Source organism: Notolepis coatsorum (assembly GCF_963971535.1).
Source record: "Notolepis coatsorum genome assembly, chromosome: 8".
NCBI classification, from domain to species: Eukaryota; Metazoa; Chordata; class Actinopteri; order Aulopiformes; family Paralepididae; genus Notolepis; species Notolepis coatsorum.
Window position 1 is genome coordinate 55,684,647 of NC_140172.1, and position 24,638 is coordinate 55,709,284.

At 44.0% G+C, this 24,638-nt stretch overlaps 1 protein-coding gene across 1 annotated transcript in view; it reads left to right on the forward strand.

The window, feature by feature from the left end:
- Window positions 1–24,638, forward strand: part of LOC311233659 (ryanodine receptor 1-like) — a gene marked incomplete at both ends in the record, with an annotated part of 453,326 nt that overhangs the window by 65,668 nt on the left and 363,020 nt on the right. The window contains 6 exons of the mRNA XM_084320641.1: window positions 10,994–11,113; window positions 11,814–11,912; window positions 15,458–15,478; window positions 18,635–18,709; window positions 21,560–21,638; window positions 23,505–23,617. Of these exons, the coding sequence (XP_084176767.1) occupies window positions 10,994–11,113; window positions 11,814–11,912; window positions 15,458–15,478; window positions 18,635–18,709; window positions 21,560–21,638; window positions 23,505–23,617 (507 nt within the window). The remainder of the gene's footprint in view (window positions 1–10,993; window positions 11,114–11,813; window positions 11,913–15,457; window positions 15,479–18,634; window positions 18,710–21,559; window positions 21,639–23,504; window positions 23,618–24,638) is intronic.

Genomic DNA, 24,638 nt, shown 5'->3' on the forward strand with positions numbered 1-24,638 from the left:
CGTGATACAAGAAATAAGAACTATAGACCGTCTCCCCCCAGCCAAAGACAATAGAGCATTGGACGACCTCTCTATCAAGGTACAATCCCTGGTAGGGATGCTGGGGTCCCAAAAGGAGAAAGGGAGACATGAACTATATGCTAACTCTAATGTAGAACGAATACTAGAGAAGCTCCCTCCAGCCCGCCAAGAGCGCTTTCGGCGGCAGAGAGACCACCGTGATCCCGACGGTCCCGAGCCGTCCCTCCTAGACCTGGCCGCCTTCCTTGCGAGGGAAGTCGGCAGCCTCCGACTTTATACGTTCGTGTGGAGTGGACCTCGGAGATCTAATGATAACCGCCGGTCGGTGACCGTTATGCACCAAGCCGAGTCAGTACCGCAGCACAAGAACCACAACACCCCCTCGACGAAAGAGAAGTGGAAGATTGTATGCCAGTACTGTGAGAAAGAACATTGGCTGTCGCAATGTGATACTTTCAAGAAGATGACCGCTGATGAGGTGAGTCAGTGGATCAAAGCCAACCGCCGCTGCTTCCGCTGCGCGCGCAGCCATATGGCAGCCGAGTGTCGTTTAAAGAAGAAATGCAGCAAGTGCGACGGCGCCCACTTGGATGTCTTACATGACAGCAACAAGAAGAAACTCGTACCCCCAAGCAGCTCGAGAGTGAACGTCATGTATATCGACCCCGCCAGCAGCTCCCGAGTGCTCTTGAAAGTGGTTCGAGTGATATTAAGCTACGAGGACAAGGTCATGGACACTTACGCCATCCTGGACGATGGGTCAGAAAAGACTCTCCTCCTCGCATCCGCCGCAGCCCGGCTGGGTCTGCGGGGGAGCGAAGAAACAATGACAATCCGTACTATAAGAAGAGACCTGAAGACCATAAAGGGTGAAAATGTCTCCTTCACGATAGCAGCAGTGGGGCAGCCCGAGAAGCAGTATAGGATTACTAACGCCTTCACCAGCCAAGACATAGGCCTGTCACAGTACACCTACCCCATCCCCAAGCTGATGGAAAAATACGTGCACCTACGTCAACTACCTATACCGCTCATCGACGGCGCCACCCCGACCCTGCTCATAGGATCCGACCACGCACACCTCATCGTCCCATCGCCACATCGGGCCCAGAGGCTGTCCAGCAGCAGTCGAGACCCGCCTAGGATGGACACTACAAGGCCCCCTCTCCAGGTCTCCCAACCGACCAGCAGCCACTCGCTGCCTCCACTCAAGAATAAAAGAAGAAGACACCACCCTCTTACAGCACGTCGAGAGGCTATGGACATTAAACGCAATGCCCTTTAAGAATGAAAAGAAACTCGTTCGATCAAAGGAAGTCACTTATGCCATAACCCTCCTCGAGCAGAGGACAAAGAGAGTCGAGGTCAATGGAGTGATGAGATACGCAACTCCACTCTTGAGGCGAGAGGGTATGCCCACCTTCCACGCCTCAAAAGAAGCGACGGAGCGATATCTACTGAACACCGAGCGGCGTCTAGCCAAAGACCCCACTCAAGCCACTGTGTACCGCGCTGAGATTGACAAGCTAATCACAGCGGGACACATAAAGAAAATTGACATTCAAGAGGCCGATCAGACGACCGAATCATGGTACGTGCCCCACCACAAGGTCCACCACAACGGCAAGGATCGTATTGTGTTCAACTGCAGCTACCAGATCGGAATACAGAATCTGAATAAAGAACTCTTGCCCGGCCCAACACTCGGCCCCTCTCTACTAGGCGTGTAACTACGTTTCCGCCAAGACAAGGTGGCCATCAGCAGCGACATCAAAGGGATGTTCCTGCAGGTGCGACTAGTAGAAGAGGACAAGCCCCTACTGCGGTTCTTATGGAGAGAGAGGATCGGGGATGAGCAACCATCCATCTACCAATGGGAGGTCCTCCCTTTCGGAACCACATGCAGCCCATGTTGTGCTACGTTCGCACTGCAAAAACATGTCGCAGAGGACCCAGCAGCTGACGAGGAGGTCAGACAAAGTGTAGAGAGGAGTTTCTACGTGGACAACTGTCTGCAAAGCGTCTCGACGCCAGAAGAAGCCGAAGCCCTCCTACTCAAGCTCTGCGCCTCCCTGATCAAAGGCGGCTTTGATTTCCGGCAGTGGGCCAGCAGCGACCCTCAAGTACTGCGCAGCCTCTCCCCAGAGACAAAGGCAGCAAGCAGCGAGACCTGGATGGCGACCATCCCAGGTGAAGCCCAAGAAATGACATTAGGACTAGTCTGGCGCTTCAAAACAGACTCGCTCCATTACAGATACACACCCCTGACCAAGGAGCAGGGAAGGTCGACCTTTCTACCGACCACCAGACGGAGTGTATACAGAACACTCGCCAGACAATATGACCCGCTGGGATGTATCCAACCTTACACCACCAGAGCGAAAATGATTGTACGAGAGCTGTGGGACAAGGAACAGGGCTGGGACGACCCCATACCCGACCACCTCGCTTCCACCTGGAGAGAGTGGAAAAGGGAACTCAACTCGCTCCCAAATGTGAACATACGCCGCAGCTACTTCCCACCCACAGTGCGGCTGGAGACGTGCCAGATGGACCTGCACGTCTTCAGCGACGCCTCAGAAGTAGCCTACGGCTCGGTGGCTTACTTGCGGGCCCGAGAGGAGGGAGGAGAAATACACACAGCCTTCATCCTGGCTCGCTCAAGGATAGCCCCCCGCAAGCAACAATCGATCCCGCGTCTAGAGCTCTGCGCAGCCCTGGTAGGCGCGCAACTCGCCACGTTAATCCAACGTGAACTCACCATCCCGGTGCAAATAACAATCCTGTGGTCAGACTCCATGACCGTACTCACATGGATGCTTGCGCTTTTTACTATCATGCAATTTGCTACTAAATAATCTTCTTTATAGCTATTACTACCTACTATACTAACATCTCTCTACCACTATGCACTCAAGACTGTAGCACCCAAGTTCAACACTGTTTGACAGACATTGGGCCTCATTCATGAAGCGATATAAGAACAGATTTCGTTCTTAACTAGCATTTTATAAACCCAGAACTTTTCAATAATTATTATTATTATTATAACTTATTGCGTGCGTTCTGCTTCTGAAATGGATTATATATTGCTGTTAGAACAGTTAGATGCTGGCTGCCCAAGCCGTACGCTAGGGTGCATCAAATTGCAATGCAAAATTTTTATCTCAACATATAAATCTGTGTGGGGTTGCATTCTGTTCGGACAAACATAAAAATGATTTGTGCAAAGTTTGGGAAAGATTCGTTGAGATTTAGAGGTACCACACAGCATGTGAAATATATGAAAATTGGCCTTTTTGGGCGTTTTACTAGATAACATGACAAGGCAATTTCAAAAACGGCAAGAAATAGTTTTTGAGAACAACATTTATTAACCCTAACATTTAAGAACAAAATGTTTGATAACAACATTGAAATAGTCTTTCAAACATGTCTCAAGCATCCTAGAGTCCTAGACCTGGTCCAGCTTGCGCTTGCAGCAGCGAAGATTTGGCTGTGTTGAGCGGTCATGCTCAACTGCCTGTAGCACATTCTGCAGGTGCTCCTCGCTCCTGGCTGCTGCCACAAAGTCTGACGTCAGTTTGACGCCACGCTCGGCACAGTCATTCACAACATTGATGGCACGTACATTCACTGCACCCATCTGAAATGCTGTACTGGTAACCCAATCCTCTACATCCAGTGAAAGAAACGCGGGATCGATGTGCAGCAGGTGCATGCCGAACCAGCAGTCTGGGTTGGCGAGGTCAGCCAAGCTGGTGGTCGGCGAGAGGGTTGGAAACTTTGGCTTGCCGAAGCCAGTGCCAAAGCGGAGCTGTGGGGCTTGCATGGATATATCAGCCGGCTTGTGCTCCAATATAGCATCTGCAAGTGCGCGCCGCTCGCCAACTGGCACCTTGGTGCTGAAGAGTGCCAGGGGCCGCATCTCGCCTGACAGGTACCATAGGTGCCGCTTCAGCGCCTTAATCGCTGATGCTGCGATGCCCTCGTCAACAGACTTGTATGCGTACAGGTTGTGGTAGAGTGTAAGGTCATTCCATGCCGCATCTACGGCCGTGTCGCAGGTCAACCACCACGTTGCGTAGATGTGCGTGATGAAGTTGGCAAACGCCCGAATCTTCAGCACCTGCTGCTGCGTAGTGATGGTCCCGAGGAAGCAAGGCAATGTGCTGCTCCATCAAGGCCAGCTTGAGAGTGTAGAGCAGCTTAGCCATCCACCGCGCCTTGTGCAGTGCTCCCGGTCGTTGGAAGTTAACTGGAGTGTGCTCTGCACTGTCTGCACTCAGATACACAAGACATAGCTGCACGAACTCGCGATAGTCGCCTCGCTTGTAGTCGAGCACTCCTGCAGCGCACACAATTAGTTCAGCACGCAACTTGCCCAGGAACGGTGTTTCGGCATCGCCAGGAATGTAGCGGGCCAATGGGCCGCTGTCCTTGTGTGGCAACAGGTTCCAGTTGTCGCGCAGACGTGTAAACAATGTAACCTCTGGCGAGCGTGACGTCTCCACCTTGAGGTCAGTGAAGATGTGGCTGAGGAGCACCTCGCCGATGTGGTGCCGGCACCCGGACCAGAGCAGTGGTCGACCCAGTGAGAGCTGGATGGCAATGCAGGCTGCCGTGAGATGGCCAGTGTTTGACGCGGTGGTGTCAAATGCCATGTTGACAACCTGATCGGTGCAGCACCAGTCCTGCAGCAGCTTGCATGTCAGCCGGGCAATGATCGTTCCACATGCCTCATCAGTCCCCTTCATGTATGCTGGCACACCAAGCAGTTTGAGCCGCTCCGCGTCTCCGATCACCACTGTCAGACGCTCCTCCAACTGGCGCACATTGTTGAGCATTGGCGTCAACTTGCTGTCCCAGTGCAAGGTGCACATGGGAGGTGGTGTCCACTGTTCTTGCTGGTCCTCACTGATGGCCTGCAACACGTGGCGGCGCGCTCGGTCTGCTGTTGCGTAGGATGTGGAGACCATTGCCGAATTGCCACCGGATTCCTCGATCAGACCACGCGTGAAGGCAGCATGCTGCATTGGTGTGATCTTCAACCGTGTAGCCAGTGACACAAGACTCGGCCGGCTGAGAATGTCTGATGGAATGAAGGCTGTGGTGCCAGTCTTCTTACGCTCACGGGTGGGTGTGTTCTCAGCCGGTGGAGCAGCTGTTTCATCTGCATTGCTGTCTTCATCACTTTCGCTTTCCAACACCACCGCCATGCTGGACCTCACAGTCATCTCCTGCTGCTCCTTGGGTAAAGCATGCCTGCTGCGCTGCTTCACGCTCCTGTCGCCGCTTCAACTTGGATTGCAGATTGGCATCCAATGCTCCAAATGTGGCCACTCTGTCGCCCTTCATGCTGGCCAGGAAAGCAATGTCCTCTGGATCACAGATCAGCTCCTCTGCATTTGGAGACCACAGCGGGAATGTGGCATCCAGCTTGTGCTCCATTGCGTCCACCAGTCGAGCTGTAGCCTCACTGGAGCGCCTGGCCTTTGGAATTTGCCGCAGCTTGTTGCTAGCATCGACAAGCGCTACTATCTTGATGCATGCTCGACGATCACTCACCATTGGAATATTGGCCTTTCCATAAAATGGCTGCACCTGCTCCAAAACGTCCTTAGCCGCATGGAACCGTGACAAGGCTCCGGTCAAACCTGGCCGCTTGGCATGCAGTTGCGTGTCGCAGTTGTACAGCATGCACCGCAAGATCTGGCGACCACTTGGCAGTTTGGCACCAGTGATGATGGCATCTGCATTGGTTATGCTGGGGCCCAGACCAAAGACCAGGCTGCGGCTGCTCTGGCGGGAGCCTAAGGGCGGCGACGCCATCTTGTGAGAACTGGATAGCTGGAGATATAGTTGGAGAGCTGGATCATGTGGTGGGTGATGGTGGAGTTGGGGGAATTGAGTAAACTCTGATGCAGAGCCACACAGGTAAAGCTATTTATAGGCCCATCCCGCCCATCCCCCCAAAAATTGCAGGACCAGGTGCGAGATGAAACAATGTTGCAACTCACACACACACACACACACACACACACACAGACACTAACAGCAGGCCATGTTGGGAGAGGACAGCATGTACTGATGTACCGTTGCACATCTAAATCACCTCGTATTGCAAAAATATTTTGCATGTATTGTTTTTACATGGATGGTAACACTTTTAGCACCCATACAAATCAATACGCTGGAAATGTGTATTTTGATGCACCCTACCGTACGCATATAACGCATATTTACACCATCTCCTCCTCTCCTCTCCTCTCTGTATAGATGTAGCAGTACTGTCTATCTGTATGTCATGTATGTCATATATGTTATGATGAATTGAAAATGGGGGACCCTGATGTAAACAAGACGAAAGTCTTTCTCTGGTCTGCATCCCCTTAACAATTGTGTGTATTGAGCTGTACTGTATTGTACCCATTCTGCAATCTGTTAATACAATTTTCAATCAATCAATCAAAACTCTGCTCCACACCTAAAGTTCTGAGCGCACTCGGAGTTTTAGCCACGGACATTTCAGAGAGAGATGACAGGTGACAGATCCGGTATTTCCGAACCGGAAAAAGTGTTCGACACCACAATATGCAATCAAAAGTTTTAACCATCCACAACAGAATACAAAACTCCTCATGTATTTAACCCTCCACAACAGAATATGGTTGTGCTTCTGTATTTCTGATGCTTGATTCTTCTCTCAGACCAACACGATATATTGGAACTATTTTAGAAACCATTGTATTAATAATAATGACTGGTTTAAGCAGCCACACCTGCTCTGGGTCAAGCTAATCAGACATGGAAGCAGCCGGTGTGGCTGCGTACCTGTTGCACATTGAGGTAATCAATGGACACAGGTTAAACCTGCCATCCTCACACATACTGTTCTGTCATGGCAATGTTCCATCTGCTCTGGCTTGTACCATCTTGCCATCTCTTCAAGAAAACCGAGGTCATAATGTATAACATCGTCCCGGACCATCCACCTCTAAAAACAAAATGAGGCACAGGCACTGCTCTAAAGGAAGTCAATGACTTCAAATACCTGGGCTTGTGGGTCAACTCGTCCGAGCAAGACCTTAAAGTGAGGAAGGCGCTTGCGTGGAGGGCCCTGAACGGCATGACCAGTGTGTGTAACTCCAACATCCCCCGACAAATCAAACTAAGCTTCTTCTATGCAACAGTGGAGTCTGTTCTCCTATATGGCAGTGAAGCCACCCTGCAAAAGTCCCTAGATGCATGTAGTACTCAACATCAACAAGGATGAGCATGTCACCAATGCAAATTTGTATGGTGAGGGCTAAGGGTGGGGTCATCCCTATGTTCCCCGGGTCCTATGTTCCCTGGGTTCTATGTTCCCCGCTCAAAAAAAAAAAAAAAAAAAAAAAAAAATCATATCTTCCCCACATAAAGGTTCTATGTTCTCCGGTCCCGCCCGCTCCCGAACAAAAAAAGGGTCCTATGTTCCCCGCTGAAATAAAGGCTCTATGTTCCCCGCAGCTCGCCACCAAGGCTGCCCGTAAGAGCGCACCTACCGGCGGTGCAACAGATTCGCACGTAGGCCTATCAAAGATAATATTGTAGCGTTCTGTCATACCGTCATTGAAGAATGAGGAGAGTTTTATGTTTCTTTTGTGTAGTTTAATCCCAGACTCAACCGTTACATACAGGTCCAAACTGTATGTAAACTAATCAACTAATTTATTTATTACACAATACACCACATATTATCATTGTCTCTTTGCATATCGTATAACGTTTATATCTTGCGAGTTACGTGAATACGTGAATATAGCTTGCCCGGGGACACAAACCTTCAATACGCATTAACAGCTCCGTCTTTTAATACACACTTATATCATACAGTAACGTCAAATAAGATATTGAAAGATAAAGGATGAAGTTACAAAGGGAAAATGGCAAAAGCAATTACTCTTTGACAATGCTACAGCGCACAATAAAAAGAAAAGATCCAGGCGGAATTAAATATAGGAGTAGAAGGGTTTTAAACTGACATCAAATCGGAGCAAAACAAGCTGAATCCCCTTCAAGAAGACGCATGACATTAGGTATAACTATATACTAATTACAACAAGACATTAATTAATTGCATTGTTACTGTTCACATGTGTGGTGCCGTCGTCGTCCGTCACAGTCATATTTAAGTAAGGATAGTTTGAATGACACTTCAGCACCAAGGCGCTGTCCACCGAAGTTATTATACCTTCAAAGCGCTACTGCGTATGGATAAAACAAGCCAAGGTATAATAAGGATGTTTTTGGTGGTGGTAGTTTCTCTGTTAGGTACTGTAGTGGAAAAAAAGTCAGCACATCGTCTGCCGTGTTCCCAAGTTTAATTTACTTTAACACAACGTTTCGGCCTGTGGCCTTTGTCAAGTTTCTCTGTTAGGACATTATAGCTGAAATATATAGCCTAGCTATAGTCGGTCTGATATATATTAGAGAAATAGTAAAGTAATATTCTCCAACGGACAACGAAAAAGACATCACTCGCCACTTAAAGAAATCAAAAGCGTGTATTTAACAACCTCAAAAACGTTCGAAACACGCTTTATATTAACTTAATAAATAAACAAAAACGAAAAATCTACTTATGTCAACGAAAATGTCCAGTAGGCCTAACTAAATAACAGATATACATCTCTGTTACACGCAAGCAGCGTCTGATGGCAGAGTCTGTCAGACGGCACTGGAGTAGATATACAGTACTGTTACATCCAGAACACATACACAATTATTACACATGTTGCACCATCTATCTACACCCTCACACAACTCTGTCGCTTTTTCGGGAGTAGCGGGGAACATAGGACCTTTTTTTTGTCGCAACGTGTACGTTTGAGAACACTACCGTAATGACAGAGAAATGAAGCAAGCTGACATGGTCGGCCCTCACACAACTCGTCGCTTTTTCGGGAGCGGGTAGCGGGAGCGGGGAATATAGAACCACGGGGAACATAGGACCCTTTTTATCGCAAGCGGGGAACATAGAACCCGGTGAACATAGGACCCGGGGAACATAGGACCCGGGGAACATAGACATGCTCCCCTAAGGGTGAGCGAGAAAGTACCAGTCAGGAGAATGAGGCTGGCAGGTCACTGCCAGAAACACCAAGAGCTGCCCGCCAGCAAACTTGTTCTGTGGGAGCCAACACACAGGCAGCGATCACGAGGACATCCCACACTAACATACATGGACGTACTCAAGAAATATGCAGGAGGGGCGGCTGATTGGCGCAGTGGGCAAGGCGCTCGCCACTAACGCAGGAGATGCTGGGTTTGAGCCCAGCTCTTGGCGTTGCTACCGGCTGGCCGGTCGTTCATACTAACACAATTGGCAAGTGGTAGAGGGTGGGAAAGCCGGTGGGTGGGAAAGCCGGTGGGTGGGAAAGCCGGTGGGTGGGGATTGGACGTTGTGGACAGCGACTCCTACAGGTCGGTTTGGTGACGCCGGTGCGGCGGAAGCAGGAAGTGACGGGGGCAGCGTGAGCCTCCCACACGTTACTCCTCGCCACTGAGAGTTCGAGCTGCTGCGGTGAAAAGATGCAACAGGCTGCCTCCTCGTGTACCGGAGGGGACACGTGATGCAAGGCTTCTGTCCTCACTACAGCCGACCAGTGGGAGGCATAGTCTAGCAACGTTCAAGACAGGGGAGGGAAGAATTGGATAATACGAAATTGGGATGGGAGAAAAATAGAAAATGGGGAGAAAAAGTGAAAAAAAATAAAAAAAATAAAAAAGATGCAGGAGCATGAAGTACCGGCGAGCTAGCCAGATTCATGGAGGGATGACTGGAAGCATCGATGGAGGGCCCATCCGAGGACGACCTAGTAGTAGTAGTAGTAGTAGTAGTAGTAGTAGTAGTAGTAGTAGTAGTAGTAGTAGTAGTAGTAGTAGTAGTAGTAGTATTAGTCTGTATGTTGCATAGCAACCTTGCAGTGCAGGCAGCCAGGAGGGCCTATTTTATTTTGAACATTATTATTTACTAATAAAAACTATTCACATTAATGTGACCCAGTCTGGTGATGATGTCTACAAGTCGCCAGGGTGAAATGACACAGAGACACAATTTTTTTTTTTTTTTATATATATAACTACAGTTCGAGAGTTGAAGAACATATTTAGTATAACAGCAAACAGATATAATAACTCTAATTGTAAGAATTCTGTGTTTAAAAAAGGCTGTTTTGAAACAGTTTGTTCCTCTCCACAGAGGAGAGGTGGGGGCTGGGTTAATTTTTGCATCTGAATAGAGCTGCGCGTTGGGATTCAAATTCACTGAGCCAGGTAAAGGCATTCACACAGAGAGAGTCATTAACGTTAACAATGGATGCATTCAGGTGAGGGTAGTTGTCCACGCCCCCCCCCCCTCCCCAAACTAGCTGAAGTGTGGAAATCTTTGAGAGGCATTTTCTCTCCTTGAGTTTTTTAGACAACAGACTGAGTTACAAGATTTAAATGAATATATGATATTCAAAACATTCTCAGATTTCAAAGTATGAAAGCTTACATTCTGTACTTTCACAATCTGGAAAAATCGGGAAAATGAAAAGGGGGGCATGTTGGCACAAACGCTAGACTTGTGTGTCTTACTTTCATATTGCCACAGACTACTTAGCAATAGCTCACTTCAGACCGTGGCATATGGTTATTATATCACAGCTAAGGGGCTGTGTCAGCCCTCCACTTTTCATCGGGCCAAACTTCCCCATGCGTGATAGTCATGTTCTACTACTGCTGCTACTACTACTACTACTACTACTACTACTACTACTACTACTACTACTACTACTACTACTACTACTACTACTACTACTACTACTACTACTACTACTACTACTACTACTACTACTACTACTACTAAAATTCCAGTATCACATTGATTTATTTACAGACCAACGTTAATGCTAACTGCTGCTTGACTTGGAACTGTGTTTTGCAGGATGACCAGGTTGTGTTGCAGTGCACAGCTTCCATCCTGAAGGAACAGATCAAGCTGTGTCTGTCGTGTGAAGGCTTTGGGAACCGGTTGTGTTTTCTGGAGACCACCTCCAATGCGCAGGTACTAGAATCAGACCGTAGCTCACTCTGGTTTTTGTTATTTATTTGTGTATTTCGCATATATGCGAAAACGTTTTATCCATGTCCATGTTTTTTTGGTATTTTATGTGTTTATTAGAAAACGTATTACATTAACTTTATTTTTGGTTTGTTTTTAGATGTTTCCTAGCACATCAAATCCCAAATGACTGGAATTAAAGGGGAACTATTTTATTATTTCTTTCACTATTTGGGCACTTTTACCTGTGAGTCTATAGAACACCTCTGTAAGTTTTTTTTCAATTTTTTTTATTGTTTTGTATTTCTAATCAAGTACTCAAAAACAGCATTTTTCTACCTCAAGATCTTAAGCCGTTTTGAGGCTGGGCTCCAACCACTGTGTGGCCTGGTGCCAACTGCCACATCAACTGCCACATTATTATGCAGCTGAGAAATTTCTGACATCACAGATATGCACATTTTCAGATGACTCAGTTCAGTCAGGGTGAATATTGTGAGAGGAGAATTGGAAGAATGCGCCAATATGAGAATTAGAGACATAGATCCTATTAATATAAGTCCACATAGCTAGGAAACAATGCTAAACACTGAAAAAGGCCATTTATAAGATAGTTCCCCTTTAGGCAAATCAAATTATTTTAACTTGCCTTTAACTAAGGATCACAACAGCATTTAATTTGACTGGATGTGCTGTTTTCTAGAATGTTCCTCCAGACCTGGCTATCTGCTGCTTCATCCTGGAGCAGTCTCTGTCTGTGCGGGCCTTACAGGAGATGCTCTCCAACACGTCCCTGGATGAGGTACGAGACCGCCAGTGACAGAAAGTATTGAACATTTAACATGTTTTTTTTGTGATCTACCCACTATATTTATGAAAAATATGTATACATAATAATAAATTATAAATATCTTATAAAACCTTGGCTTGCACTATGTCAGTGGGTCCTTTACTTCCTGATGGGCAGACCTCTAGTGGTGAGGGTAGGCAACTGCACCTCCTCGATTATTGATTGATTGATTGATTGATTGAAACTAACAGATTGCAGAATGGGTACAATACAGTACAGCTCAATACAAACAACTGCTAAGAGGATGAAGACCAGAAAAAATACTTTAGTCTTGTTTACATAAGGGTCCTCCATTTTCAATTCATCAAGACATTTAGAGACATACAAATATACGGTACTATGTAAGAAAGAGAGAACATCATAAAAAAAAATTATCAGAAGGGGAAGAAAATGTACATTAGAGGGGGTTGGGCGGGGGGGGGGGGGGGGGTTACATTTACCGGGGCCAGTTTCTAATTGCGGCCACCCGTAGACCTGCTCTTTGAGAGCGGTTTTGAAGGACGGTAGGGATTCACATTCCTTTACGGCTGTGGGTAGGGCGTTCCACATTAATGTGGCATAGTTGCCAATCATCTCCCTCGACACGGGGGCCCCTCGAGGTTGCGTTCTGAGCCGCCTGCTGTACTCCTCATACACACATGGCTGCGTGGCCAAGCGTGACTCCAACACCGCCGCAGAGTCAGCAGAGGACACAGCTGTGGTGGACTGATGTCTGCTGGCGATGAGAGGACCTATAGGAGAGCTGGAGACACCGACGTTGTGGTGCCAGGAAAACAGCTGCCACAGGAAGGGAATCCCAATGTGACCGTTCTCTTCCGATCCCCAATGAAACACACAGCAGACAAGGGAGAAACCTTACAAACACAACTGTACTACAAAAACACAATAAGAAGCAAGCAACTCAGGGTGTGGGGTAACTAACTAAATGGAAATAAATAAATAAAAACAACTAACTGAAATAAGGCTCAGGCTAAAACAATAAAGCTGAAATTACTACAGCTGAAATATACATCACTCCAGCTAAAACACACATATTCAAAGACGGCATTACCCGATACTCGCACCGAATGCAATGAACTCACAGGGACATGCTTTCACTGTGTATGGGAATGTAAGGAGATGAAGAAATCCTGGAGAAGAGGTGAACCCTTGTGCATGCCTAACAATGGGGGAAACCGCTGGGGATTGGTGTCAGTTTTGATACATCATGTTTAAAGCCATATAATTTTACCTGTTTACTATTTAAAAAAAAAAATTCTACCCATGATTAACAGTAATAGTATAATCTCAATATATCTCTCAACATATTACTCATATTTATGAATTATAACCACTCAAACCTGTGTTTGTTTGATAGAACGTGTTTTTTCATCGAAAAAAACGGATAAATGTTGTTTTTGACCATATTTCCAATATTTATTTTTGATAAATACCAATTAGAAATATCTCGACGAATTACCTCTGAATACGAATCAAAAAAAATATTAAAGATTCGATGACTAGTTCGGCCAGAAACGGCGTTGAGGCGAAACGTTAATAAGTGCTCAACTGACTGCGGGCGAACCGAAAAAAACGGATAAATGTTGTTTTTGACCATATTTCCCATATTTCTTTTTGATAAATATCAATTAGAAATATCTCGACGAATTACCTCTGAATACGAATAAAAAAAAATATTAAAGATTCGATGACTAGTTCGGCCAGAAACGGCGTTGAGGCGAAACGTTACCAAGTGCTCAACTGACCTAAATATGGTGCGGGCGCTTCCATGTGTTGCTGCGGCAGGGATCTTGGGCTCGCCTCGGTGGTGGGACGAGAACCAGACCTGATCCGTCCAGGACACTTCCTCGTTGGCGCGCGCCGGCTATGGGGGTCTTGTTTTTCGGCGTGTGGCGCGCTGTGGACTGCGCGGTCCGGTTCGCCTCTGGTTCTGTCTTGAAAATCCACTCGCTCCCCCCCCCCACCACCACAAAACCTGTGTCCGGAGTTTCAATGACCGGCAGCCCGCCACAGCCTAATTCACCTCCCCCTGAATTTTGGCAAAGTTATCTGTGGAGCGATGACGCCACCATGAGTTTTACATCGGTAACAGCACATCCTGGCAATTACAAGGTCCTTATCTCGTGGAATATGCAAAGGATGGCAAGATATATCGAGAATTGAATGAATAAGAGCAGATTTAAAAATGCTTAAAAATGCCATTTTAACGTTGAAGTGGATGGGAGTAGAAAAAGTAACTAGGGGTGAACGAGTCACTAAATCTGTAACTATTTTTCTAGTGTTTCATGTTATAAGCTTTTCACACAATGAACATATATGTAAAATTAAGATATTTACCCAATTTCATGAAATAATAATAAACACAGACACCGCTGTGCTCACACACACACTCAAAATATTTCAAAAAAGTAGAAAAAGACCCCTTAAATTCAAACCTTTATTTATTCTCGAAAGGATAATTGAGGTCACCCTCATTTTCAATGTCGTTGAGACTTACAATATAATAATAATAAATATGAATAACTCTATATAGTACTTTTTATACATGGACCGAAGCTTCCCCTGGAAACTGCTGCTTACATTCACATCTATACTCTAACTATATACACTTGAAAAAGAGGGAATATGTAGCCTATAGTTGCACTGTCAAATTATAACACATTCTTTAACATGCTAATCATGATTATCCAAACAATACATTTGTAGGGGATTTGGTAATCAAGAAATGTATGAAAACATGGTTAGGGGAAGTAATCATACAGTAAGTACTTATTGGTTACAGGACAATGTTGATCCATTTTGTGAATACATTTGTTCTCTGATGTAACAATGTCTTCGCTGACAGACGACCCCTTTGGACATTCTCTGTTAATAATAACACTGCTAGCATAATTAGCAAGCATAGCATAACTCTACCTGTGAACTTAATACTTGTTTCTTCGCTGGGAAAGACCGCTCATCACTGCAAGTTTTACACAACTTGGTTTAATCCAAAGGTCACTTCTGAAACATGAAATAAGACATTATGATGAATTGAAAATGGGGGACCCTGATGTAAACAAGACGAAAGTCTTTCTCTGGTCTGCATCCCCTTAACAATTGTGTGTATTGAGCTGTACTGTATTTTACCCATTCTGCAATCTGTTAATACAATTTTCAATCAATCAATCAAGGAGATGTCTGGTCACTCATTATTCTCCTAGTTTGTAAATCAGAGTGAACGTAAACACACTTCCCACCACGGCTGGCTGTTAAAGCTATGGGAGGCAGTTGGATAAGTGATGAGGGTAATGTGATTAATTGCGTTAATTATTTTAGTTTAGGATAAGAACCTTATTTCTTATATTATATTTCCCAAAATGTAGTGTGTTCTTTAAAAAAATAATTTTTCAAAGTAAATGCAGAGGTTTCTTTCAATATGCTTTGTTCATTTACAACTTAATACTCTGTTTCTTGTCTGCCTCCATGCCCTGTCACATTTCACCTGACAACTGCAGGCAGTCGATTTGGACAAATGGGTAAGTGATATCATTATTCCATGACACCGTAAACATAGTTAAATCATGTCTCCTCATTGTTCTGTGACACAGTAAACATAGTTAAATGTGTCCTCATTATTCCGTGACACAGTAAACATAATTAAATGTGTCCTCATTGTTCCACGACACCATAAACATAGTTAAATGTTTCCTTATTGTTCCTTGACAGAGTAAACATAGTTAAATGTTTCCTTATTGTTCCTTGACACAGTAAACAGTAAAGATTGGGTCACTAGAACATTGTTTGAAATGAGAAAGCTACTGTTTCACTGTTTATAATGGCTGGGTCTGCAATATTAATAATAATAATAATTATTCATATATATTTATTTACAAACATATTTATAATTAATGTATCTTCTAGATTTTCATTTTGGTTCACTTTGGTTAACTCAAATTGATTTTATTTTGATTTATGATGACATTGATAGATGTACAGTATATAGACCAGTGGTTCATTGATAGATGTACACAGTATATAGACCAGTGGTTCATTGATAGATGTACAGTATATAGACCATTCTTTTGACCAAGGCACTTCTGAAAATATTTGACCCCCACGGCACCCTAACTCCCCAAATACATGTCAGAGATGAAGTTATTAACAATACACGATCATTGTGTTTGTGTGGCATATTTAAAATTGATACATAAATGAGTGATTCCATTTTCAAAATAGAATTCCATTGAACCAATTGATAAAAAAGAAGAATGAACCTATAAAAACACCATTTCAGTTCAAATAAAAATATTCGCACAGGCCCTTTTGGATTTTGAATGGAAATAGCCATGATAGACAGTATAGACACGATTTCCCGCCCTTTATCTTTCTTGACATACACACGTTGACAGCACTCAGACTCAGTTCACCATGTGTGCACTACAACTCCATATCCTATAGTGGACTGGCATGTGTATGTCACAGGTCAACCTTAATTGACCTGAACTTAAAAGTAGACCCTGGGTGGTAGGTTCCTATACAGTGACACAGACACAGTGGAAGGTATAACAAGGTAACTTTATTTGCTATTTGAATGATCTCAGAGAAGATTAAAGTTTTTTTTTTAAAACTATACCTAGTGTTAGCAAGCAGGCCAACACACACTCAGTGCCCTGTCATTTCTTATTCAACATGCAACAGTTTACTATATGCCCAGTGGGCTAATGGAGCACCTTGGGGGTCTGTGCACGCCAAGGGGGCAACACAGGAAAACACACGAGTGGCTAAAAATACTACCTGCTTATTTAACTTACCTATTATAAAATATTATAACGGGAGGGGGAAAGATACACGGGGAGGGAGACTTCTTGGTAGTAGGATAGATTCAGTCCACATGTCGAGGGAGAACTGAATCAGTGGCATGTTTGTTCACAGCTTAACATCCAAAAGTTAGAGTAACGTTACTTTGCTTGGGAAAGATAAAGTAGAGATGAACCCAAGCCAAGCCGTTCACTGGTCCTGCTGTAGAGTCGTCAGCTTGCTGATGGTTTAGAACACAACATTGTAGATAGCAGGTGAAACAATGTCATAAGACTCTTCCATTTCCAAACGTCTATTCAATTATAAGCACACAGCTCTCACCATGACATCATCACGTAAAATGTAAAACTTTATGTAAAATGTAAACACCTAAACTTCTACTTCTTCTTCTTCTTCTTCTTCTTCTTCTTCTTCTTCTTCTTCTTCTTCTTCTTCTTCTTCTTCTTCTTCTTCTTCTTCTTCTTCTTCTTCTTCTTCTTCTTCTTCTTCTTCTTCTTCTTCTTCTTCTTCTCATGTTTCCTCAAAACGTTCGCCTCACCTTCTTATCACATAGCCGTCCCTATTTAACTGCCACTCACCTTAATGTCCCATAATGTTTTCATAGCTGCAATAGCTATCAAGTAGCATTTCAGATGATACTTACACCTACAGTAGGACTCCTGTCATCAGCAGTAGAAGGCAATAAGTCTCTGGTGGCACAGCTGTCTTTACACACTACATATCTCATTACCGTCAACCAAATGTCTCCCACTGAATGTTGTGTGTCTGCCTTCCGGAAAGTGGCCAGGTTTTTTTTGTCAAACGTAATGTTCACCATGGGGCGTCATTTATCAAGTCAAATACACAAGAACTCTGTACAGAGAGCTTTTTATATACACACAATCAAACTAATTTCCATTTAAAATGTGATAATAATGGAAACAGTTGGCATGCATATTTCGAGTTTTTAGTAAATTGTCAGTGTTTTATAAACATTCAACTTTTTACACACATTTTGACAACTTCCTTCAGTTTGCACAAGACCCCGGGCCCTAGCTATATTTCCTACTCACTTAATGACGTTGTTGATCAGTAGACTCTGACAGTCCATGCTGTTAGCCACCAAACTATTTGAAACATGAAGTGGGCTTGGCTATGAAGGTGAGACTCAAGGTCGCTTTATGCTCCAACGTGAAAGTGGCACAGACGCTTCGCTGAGGGTAGTGCCGCTAGTGCCCAAGGCGAGGTCTACAGTACGTGCAGCTGGACAAAAATGTAACTGCACATGGGGTGACGCCAACAATGTATACAGGTTGTAGGTACAATGGTCAGAGAAAGGAGCCATGACAGCCTACACAGAAGTATAATTTGGTCTTTAGACCTAATTCATGGTTCTAGACTAGATTTACACATGAGTAACATTTAAATTAAACCAACACATTTGCCGCATTAGGAAAAGTGCCAGCAAGGTTTTAGACTATCTGACAACTATCTGAATTGCCCTGATGTGGTGAAACCTATACAGTATGTGGTATTCCAAGCAGGTTAGAACAAATACTAATTCATTATTTGCAGATAATATCTACATGTAACCTTGGGTCAGGATCAATTCACTTTCAATTCAGTAATGTAGATAATTACATTGCATAATAAAAAAATTTAAACAAATTGCGATGCACCTGCTGATCTTATAGAGTGGCCAAAATAGGTTGAACGGGAACAACTTTCTCACAACAGCAGTTTTCCCCAGTAGTTGTACGTTGAAGATGATCAACACCAAAACATTATTTTGAATTGAAAGTCAATTGACTTCCAAACCCTGAACCATGTGTGAAAGACAAATGAAGTGATGTGAGCTGAGCGTCCCTGAGTGACTCTCTGTCTTCCTCCTCCAGTCCTCTCAGGGAGGGGGCAGCCGCACCCTGCTGTACGGACACGCCATCCTGCTGAAGCACACTCACTCCAGCATGGTGAGGAACCATCAATGATCAGAATGTTTTTACTACAGCACAAAGACGAAGGTTATTTAAGAAGAACAATAAACATGGTCTGTCAAACGCTAAATAAAATGTTTAGCGCGTTAATCGCATGATAGGTGTTTCAGTGATTCATCGCATTTAACTCAGAAGTTGTAAAATGCATGAACACATTTTTAGGGGAAGTCTTCAATTGCGTTGAATGGTGATTCATTTTGTGAAAACATTTGCATCACACTTTATTTTACGGTACACTGTACTAAGTCATACTGTACTTTGTATGGAATTAGACAAAAACTAGAACTAATAAGATGTAATATATTCTTTATTAGACAGTAAACAAACCCTAATAAGACAACATACACCTAAATTATGCTGTAATTAGAAACAGCATATAAGTAAAACTAAAGCCAAACCGAGAATGAATGGAGGCTTGTGGAGAGCTGTCCATGGTCCTGTCACATCTCGTCGCTACTTCACATGTCCCCCGTAGCCTGGATGTTCTCCGGCGTGCTGTGGAGTTTGTAAGTAGATACATAGTGTAATCAAATCAAATGTATTTGTAAGGTCCGACAACACACGTCAATGTCCCCATGGGCCGGACACGTCTTCTTTAAACAAGTCAAGAAGAAACATCACAATAAATCAAGAACAAAACAAAAACACCATGAAGTCTAAAACATTTTAAATAAATAAAATAAATGCAACACTCCCAGACATACCCCACGCGACGGTAAGGAAATACTCACTAAAACCTAGCAATAGCAAAAAATGCACAAAGAAACCTTAGAAGGGCCATTCAAGGGGGGATCTTGAGACAGGGGGGGGCGGTGCAGAGAGGGTTGCATCCTCCCGGTCATCATCACGGGACGTCCAACACTCCGGTCATCACTACGAGACAGCCGGAGACAGGGGGACAGGTGTTAGACAGTTTGCGTGATTTTGATGGGCGGACATAGCAATAGATACAAGTGGTAAGCATATATGTGAATAGAATAGATATATGTAGTAAGCATATTATGTGAATTGAATAGAAGTACTTAACCCAGCAATGAACTCCACGTCTAAACCACGTTGACAGACCATGGACAGAAGACGGTAAGAAGCTGATCCATGGCCTCGGTGGTGCACGTAGAACAGTCACTGCAATCTTGGCCAAGACCCCGAGACATCCACCACCATGGTCAACACTACAAGACAACCACTCAGAGAGATGGGGGGGGGGGGGGGGGGAGTTCCCATGTTTGTAGTGGGCGGAGATGGAGCAATAAATACATGTAGTGAGCTTATGCATACATGGTGACAGTAGAATCAAAGAAAGAAAATTGTGAAATTGAGTAATAGATAGAACTACTGCAAGTGTATGTATACAGGATGAGATACAAGACAATAGCTCAGGGCCGTATGCCCGGGGGGCAGGAGGAACCACTCAGAATTGGTCAGGGCAGAGCAGGTAAGGTTCAGCACTGCAGGCCAGACAGAAGACGGTATGCAGCTGTTCCATGGGACCGGTTGAGACAGAGACAGAAAAGCAGACATGGGAGCAAATAGACATCCTAACTAAACTAGACAGATTAATCTAAGGGTCAGTCCCCGACCAGGTAAGATCAGGGTAGGTTGAAGGAGAGAGAGAAAAGATGGGTCTTAAGCAGGGATTTAAAAGCTTCGACAGAGCAGGTGCCCCTGACGACGGCAGGTAATTTGTTCCACAGGTAGGGAGCGCGGTAGACAAAGGCTCTGTGGCCGCAGATTTCTTTTTAACCCTAGGAATCGATAGAAGCCCCGCATTTTGTGAGTGCAGAGCACGAGTGCGCGAGTATCGAGAGATGAGATCAGATAGACAGAGCGGTGCGAGCCCATTTAAAATGTTGTAGGTGAGGAGTAGCACTTTAAAGTCAGATCTGGCTTGAATAGGAAGCCAGTGTAAGGCGGACAAAACTGTTGTGATGTGATAAAATTTTCTTGTTTTAGTTAGTATCCGTGCAGCTGCATTTTGCACACGTTGAAGATTTTTGATGCTTGAATTTGGTAGGCCTGAAAAAAATGCATTACAGTAGCCTAGACATGATGAGACAAAAGCATGAATTACGGTTTCAGCATCAGCCAGAGTAAAAAGAAAAGTAATACATGCTTCCTCGACGCTCACCACACCATTACTGTAGATGCCATGTCACTATCCGACCCCAGTAACATTAGGCTATGGAAGCTGTCAGGACATTGTGTCTTTATTTCCCACGGTTAGACCCTTATTAGACTTAGAGGGGGATTTGTGACACCTTACAACAGAACTGTAGTGTAAACTAAACTGAAATCAATTTTTATTTCCCACTAGTGTGTCTTTATTTCCCACTGTTAGACCCTTATTAGACTTAGAGGGGGATTTGTGACACCTTACAACAGAACTGTAGTGTAAACTAAACTGAAATCCATTTTTATTTCCCACTATACCCTTATTATACTTTCGTAGAGGGTAATTAGTGACACATTACAACAGAACTGTAGTGTAAACTAAACGGAAATATCACGTATTTTTTACATACAATTATTAGTTGTCTGATTTTGCCAATGAAGGTGTCCCATTTTGCCAATAGCGGCTAAAAAGAAGTGGTCTCAGGACACATTGTGTTTGAAGAGGTGTCATCCATCCTGTGTTAAAGAATTCTGTGTTTTCAGCTACAGTATTTAGAATTGTACCATGATGAACTCTATTCTCTTACTATTGTGTACTTATTCTATTATTTCTATGTACATACTGTATTATCTCATACTGTATACTTACTGTATGTTGTTATTACTGTGTACCTACCTATTCTCTCATTAATGTGTACTTGTTCTATACTGCAGTACCTCTGTTGTTTGACGACGTCCCGCTCGCTGACTGACAAACTGGCTTTTGACGTGGGCCTGCAGGAGGACTCTACAGGTAGTGTGAAGGAACCAGCCAGGGGGCTCAGTCTATCACCAATAGATTGCTAAAACAAACAAAAATAAGGATCTTATGGATTGCCAATGTAAAGACAATAGAGCCTGGGTACTTTCTAGTGGTACCAGCTGTCACTCAAGTTGCACTCATGAACATGATGGACTGTACTATACTGGTTGTTGTGTGATACTCTATCGCCATCCTGTGGTCGTTAGAGGAAGAGGCAACCTGTAGGCTTACACCACAAGTCAAGTTAAGTCAAGAGTTTTATTTGTCACGGCATACAAGTATACAATGAAATGCGGGTGGTCTTGCCCGCAACGATGTGCAATAACATATAATAGAATCCAATGGAACAACATTGTGCATAAACAAGTAACATTGTGCAATAAACAAGTAACATATTAGGGCATATCAGTATATGTACATAAGTTATTTACAGAGCATGGAGGACATGCTAGGTCCTTTGGTAGTGTCTTTCTGTACATGCTAAATTATACAATCTCCGGTTATACTCTACTATTTTTAAAGTGACCTTTCCTTAGTGGCCATAAGTGTGGGCGTGTGCAGCATGAGTGTGTGCTTGCTCATGTTAAAGTGGCTGCTAGTGTGTGAGCGTGTACAGTGTGTGTGCTCATGTGTGCTTGTGTGTGGAGGGTTCAGTGTTCAAGGCTCTGATGGCCTGGGGGAAGAAGCTGAGCCGAAGTCTCTCTGTCCTAGTAGCTGGTGCTCGCAGGCGTCTGCCTGACCTCAGCAGCACGAACAGGCTGTTGTTGGGGTGGTGAGGGTCTTTCATTATTCTGCAGGCTCTGGATTTGCACCTCTTGTTGTATAGAACCTGCAGGGGTGGTAGTGCAATACCCGTGGTACGCTCGGCTGAGCGCACCACTCTCTGTAGGGCCTTCTTGTCAGTGGTTGACATGAATGACATTGCCACTCGCGCCTCATTGGCTCTCATTAATGATAACCAGGTCTGTCATAAATGGTCAATAAAGTAATATGTTATTCCATTATAGGCAAATATACTAGTATTATGTTACTGATACAAGATTTCATTTTTATTAGCTTTTTAACTTTTTTGCATGATGGTCAATTATTAAGTTTTGGGCCTTTACTGTTGTCAATCACACAGAAAAGTATACTACAGTAAATTGATTGTCATCATTGCGTTCTCCTATGTGGCCAGCACATCCATATGCTCCCCCGTTGCAGTTTAAAATAAATATTAAAGGAACACCCCAACTTTTTGGGAAATTTGCTTATTTGCCATCTACCCTGGAGTTAGACAAGCAGATACATACCCTTTTCTTCTCTGTGCATGCATTAGGCTTAGGGAACAGCCGCACCGTTAGCCTAGCTTAGCGTCATTCACTGGAAGTAGGTGTGCCAGTGTAGCCTAGTTCCCAACAGTCACGAAATATACTCCAAATACAACTCCGAAACATGTTGTGACCTGTGTATTTACCACGTGGAGAAATAAATTAAAAAGATTAGACATTTTTGTTTTCTAAGCAGATATATACAGACTTTTTTTTTGCTGAACCACTGCTGCCTGGGCGCAGTTATTTCATCACCTCAAAAGCTCAGTTTTTCAAAAAACAACAGGGCTTTTGAGGTAATGTATCTGCTTGTCTACAGTAACTCCAGGGTAGATGGCAAATGAGCTAATTTCCCAAAAAGTTGGCATGTTCCTTTAACTCGTTGAGCGCCACGCCCTTTGATCAAAGGATCAAAACCAGAGTATACTCGGGTATGGCGCTCAACCGCTGGCGGCAAAACACGACTATACTCGGGTATGACGCAGAATGAGTTAAGGTCTGATGGATGTAGCTTTTTGGAATGGAACCATTGCTTTGTGTTTGACAGGAGAGGCGTGTTGGTGGACCATCCACCCAGCCTCTAAGCAGCGCTCGGAGGGAGAGAAGGTGAGAGTGGGAGATGACCTCATCCTGGTCAGTGTATCCTCAGAGAGATACCTGGTAAGACTTCACGTCTCTTAACCCTTGTGTGGTGTTCGTGCTTTTGTTACTCACCCAGTGTTTTAAAACAATAAAGCCATAACAATTATTGTAATAATACTTAACAGATGTTAACTTTAAAATGTCATGTCTGTAAAAAATAAAAAAGGAAAAGAAAACCCTGTAAGACCCTCGGTTGCAAAATTACAATTTTTTTCTCTTTTTTTTTTTTTTTTAGCACATGTACATAGTCAATGGGTCCTGTTGTTCAGCCTCACAATGCTATTGGATAGTAAATGTGTTTATAGGTCCCACATTCTGGCCTCTGAAGTTGATAATGTCAATTTAATTTGGGCCTTACAGGGATAATCAAGACATGAATGGAATAAGTCATGTTTATCTTGAAAAATATAAATGAAACAAAGTGGAGGTACACAGTGGACCTTTTTGTAAAATGTTTACCATATTTACATATTTACCAACAATTTCCACACTTCCGGGTCCAGTGGACCCGAACACCATGTATGTCATATAAATGTGACATAGTGTGCGTTCAATGAAAATGTGATCTTCACATAAAATGAGCCAATGCCAATGAGTCATATAAAAATAAAAATAAAAAATCATTAATTGTATAATTTTTTAGTAAACATTGAAATCGGGTGCCACAGACCCGAACAGCACACAAGGGTTAATCTAAACACATATCCCAAAACTGCAAACTATCTTGTACAAATTAATTTGGTATGAGAGTTATTGAGTTAATCCTTTCACTACCACACGTGTGATTCAGTCACTCACACTTAGCCGCTCTGCCCCCTGGTGGCATCCCACAAGCATTAGGTTGACATCAACGTCAACTACACCTCCACACGACGTCGACACACACATGGGTTAACTGATGTACGAAACATTACATTAGGTTGAATACCATTACATTTTCCTGACATTCTGGGCCATGTTTATAGCGCAGCATGTTTTACCATGTATCCAAAACCAGGGTTGATGTTAGGTTGAGTATGTAAGTTACAGACACACAAAG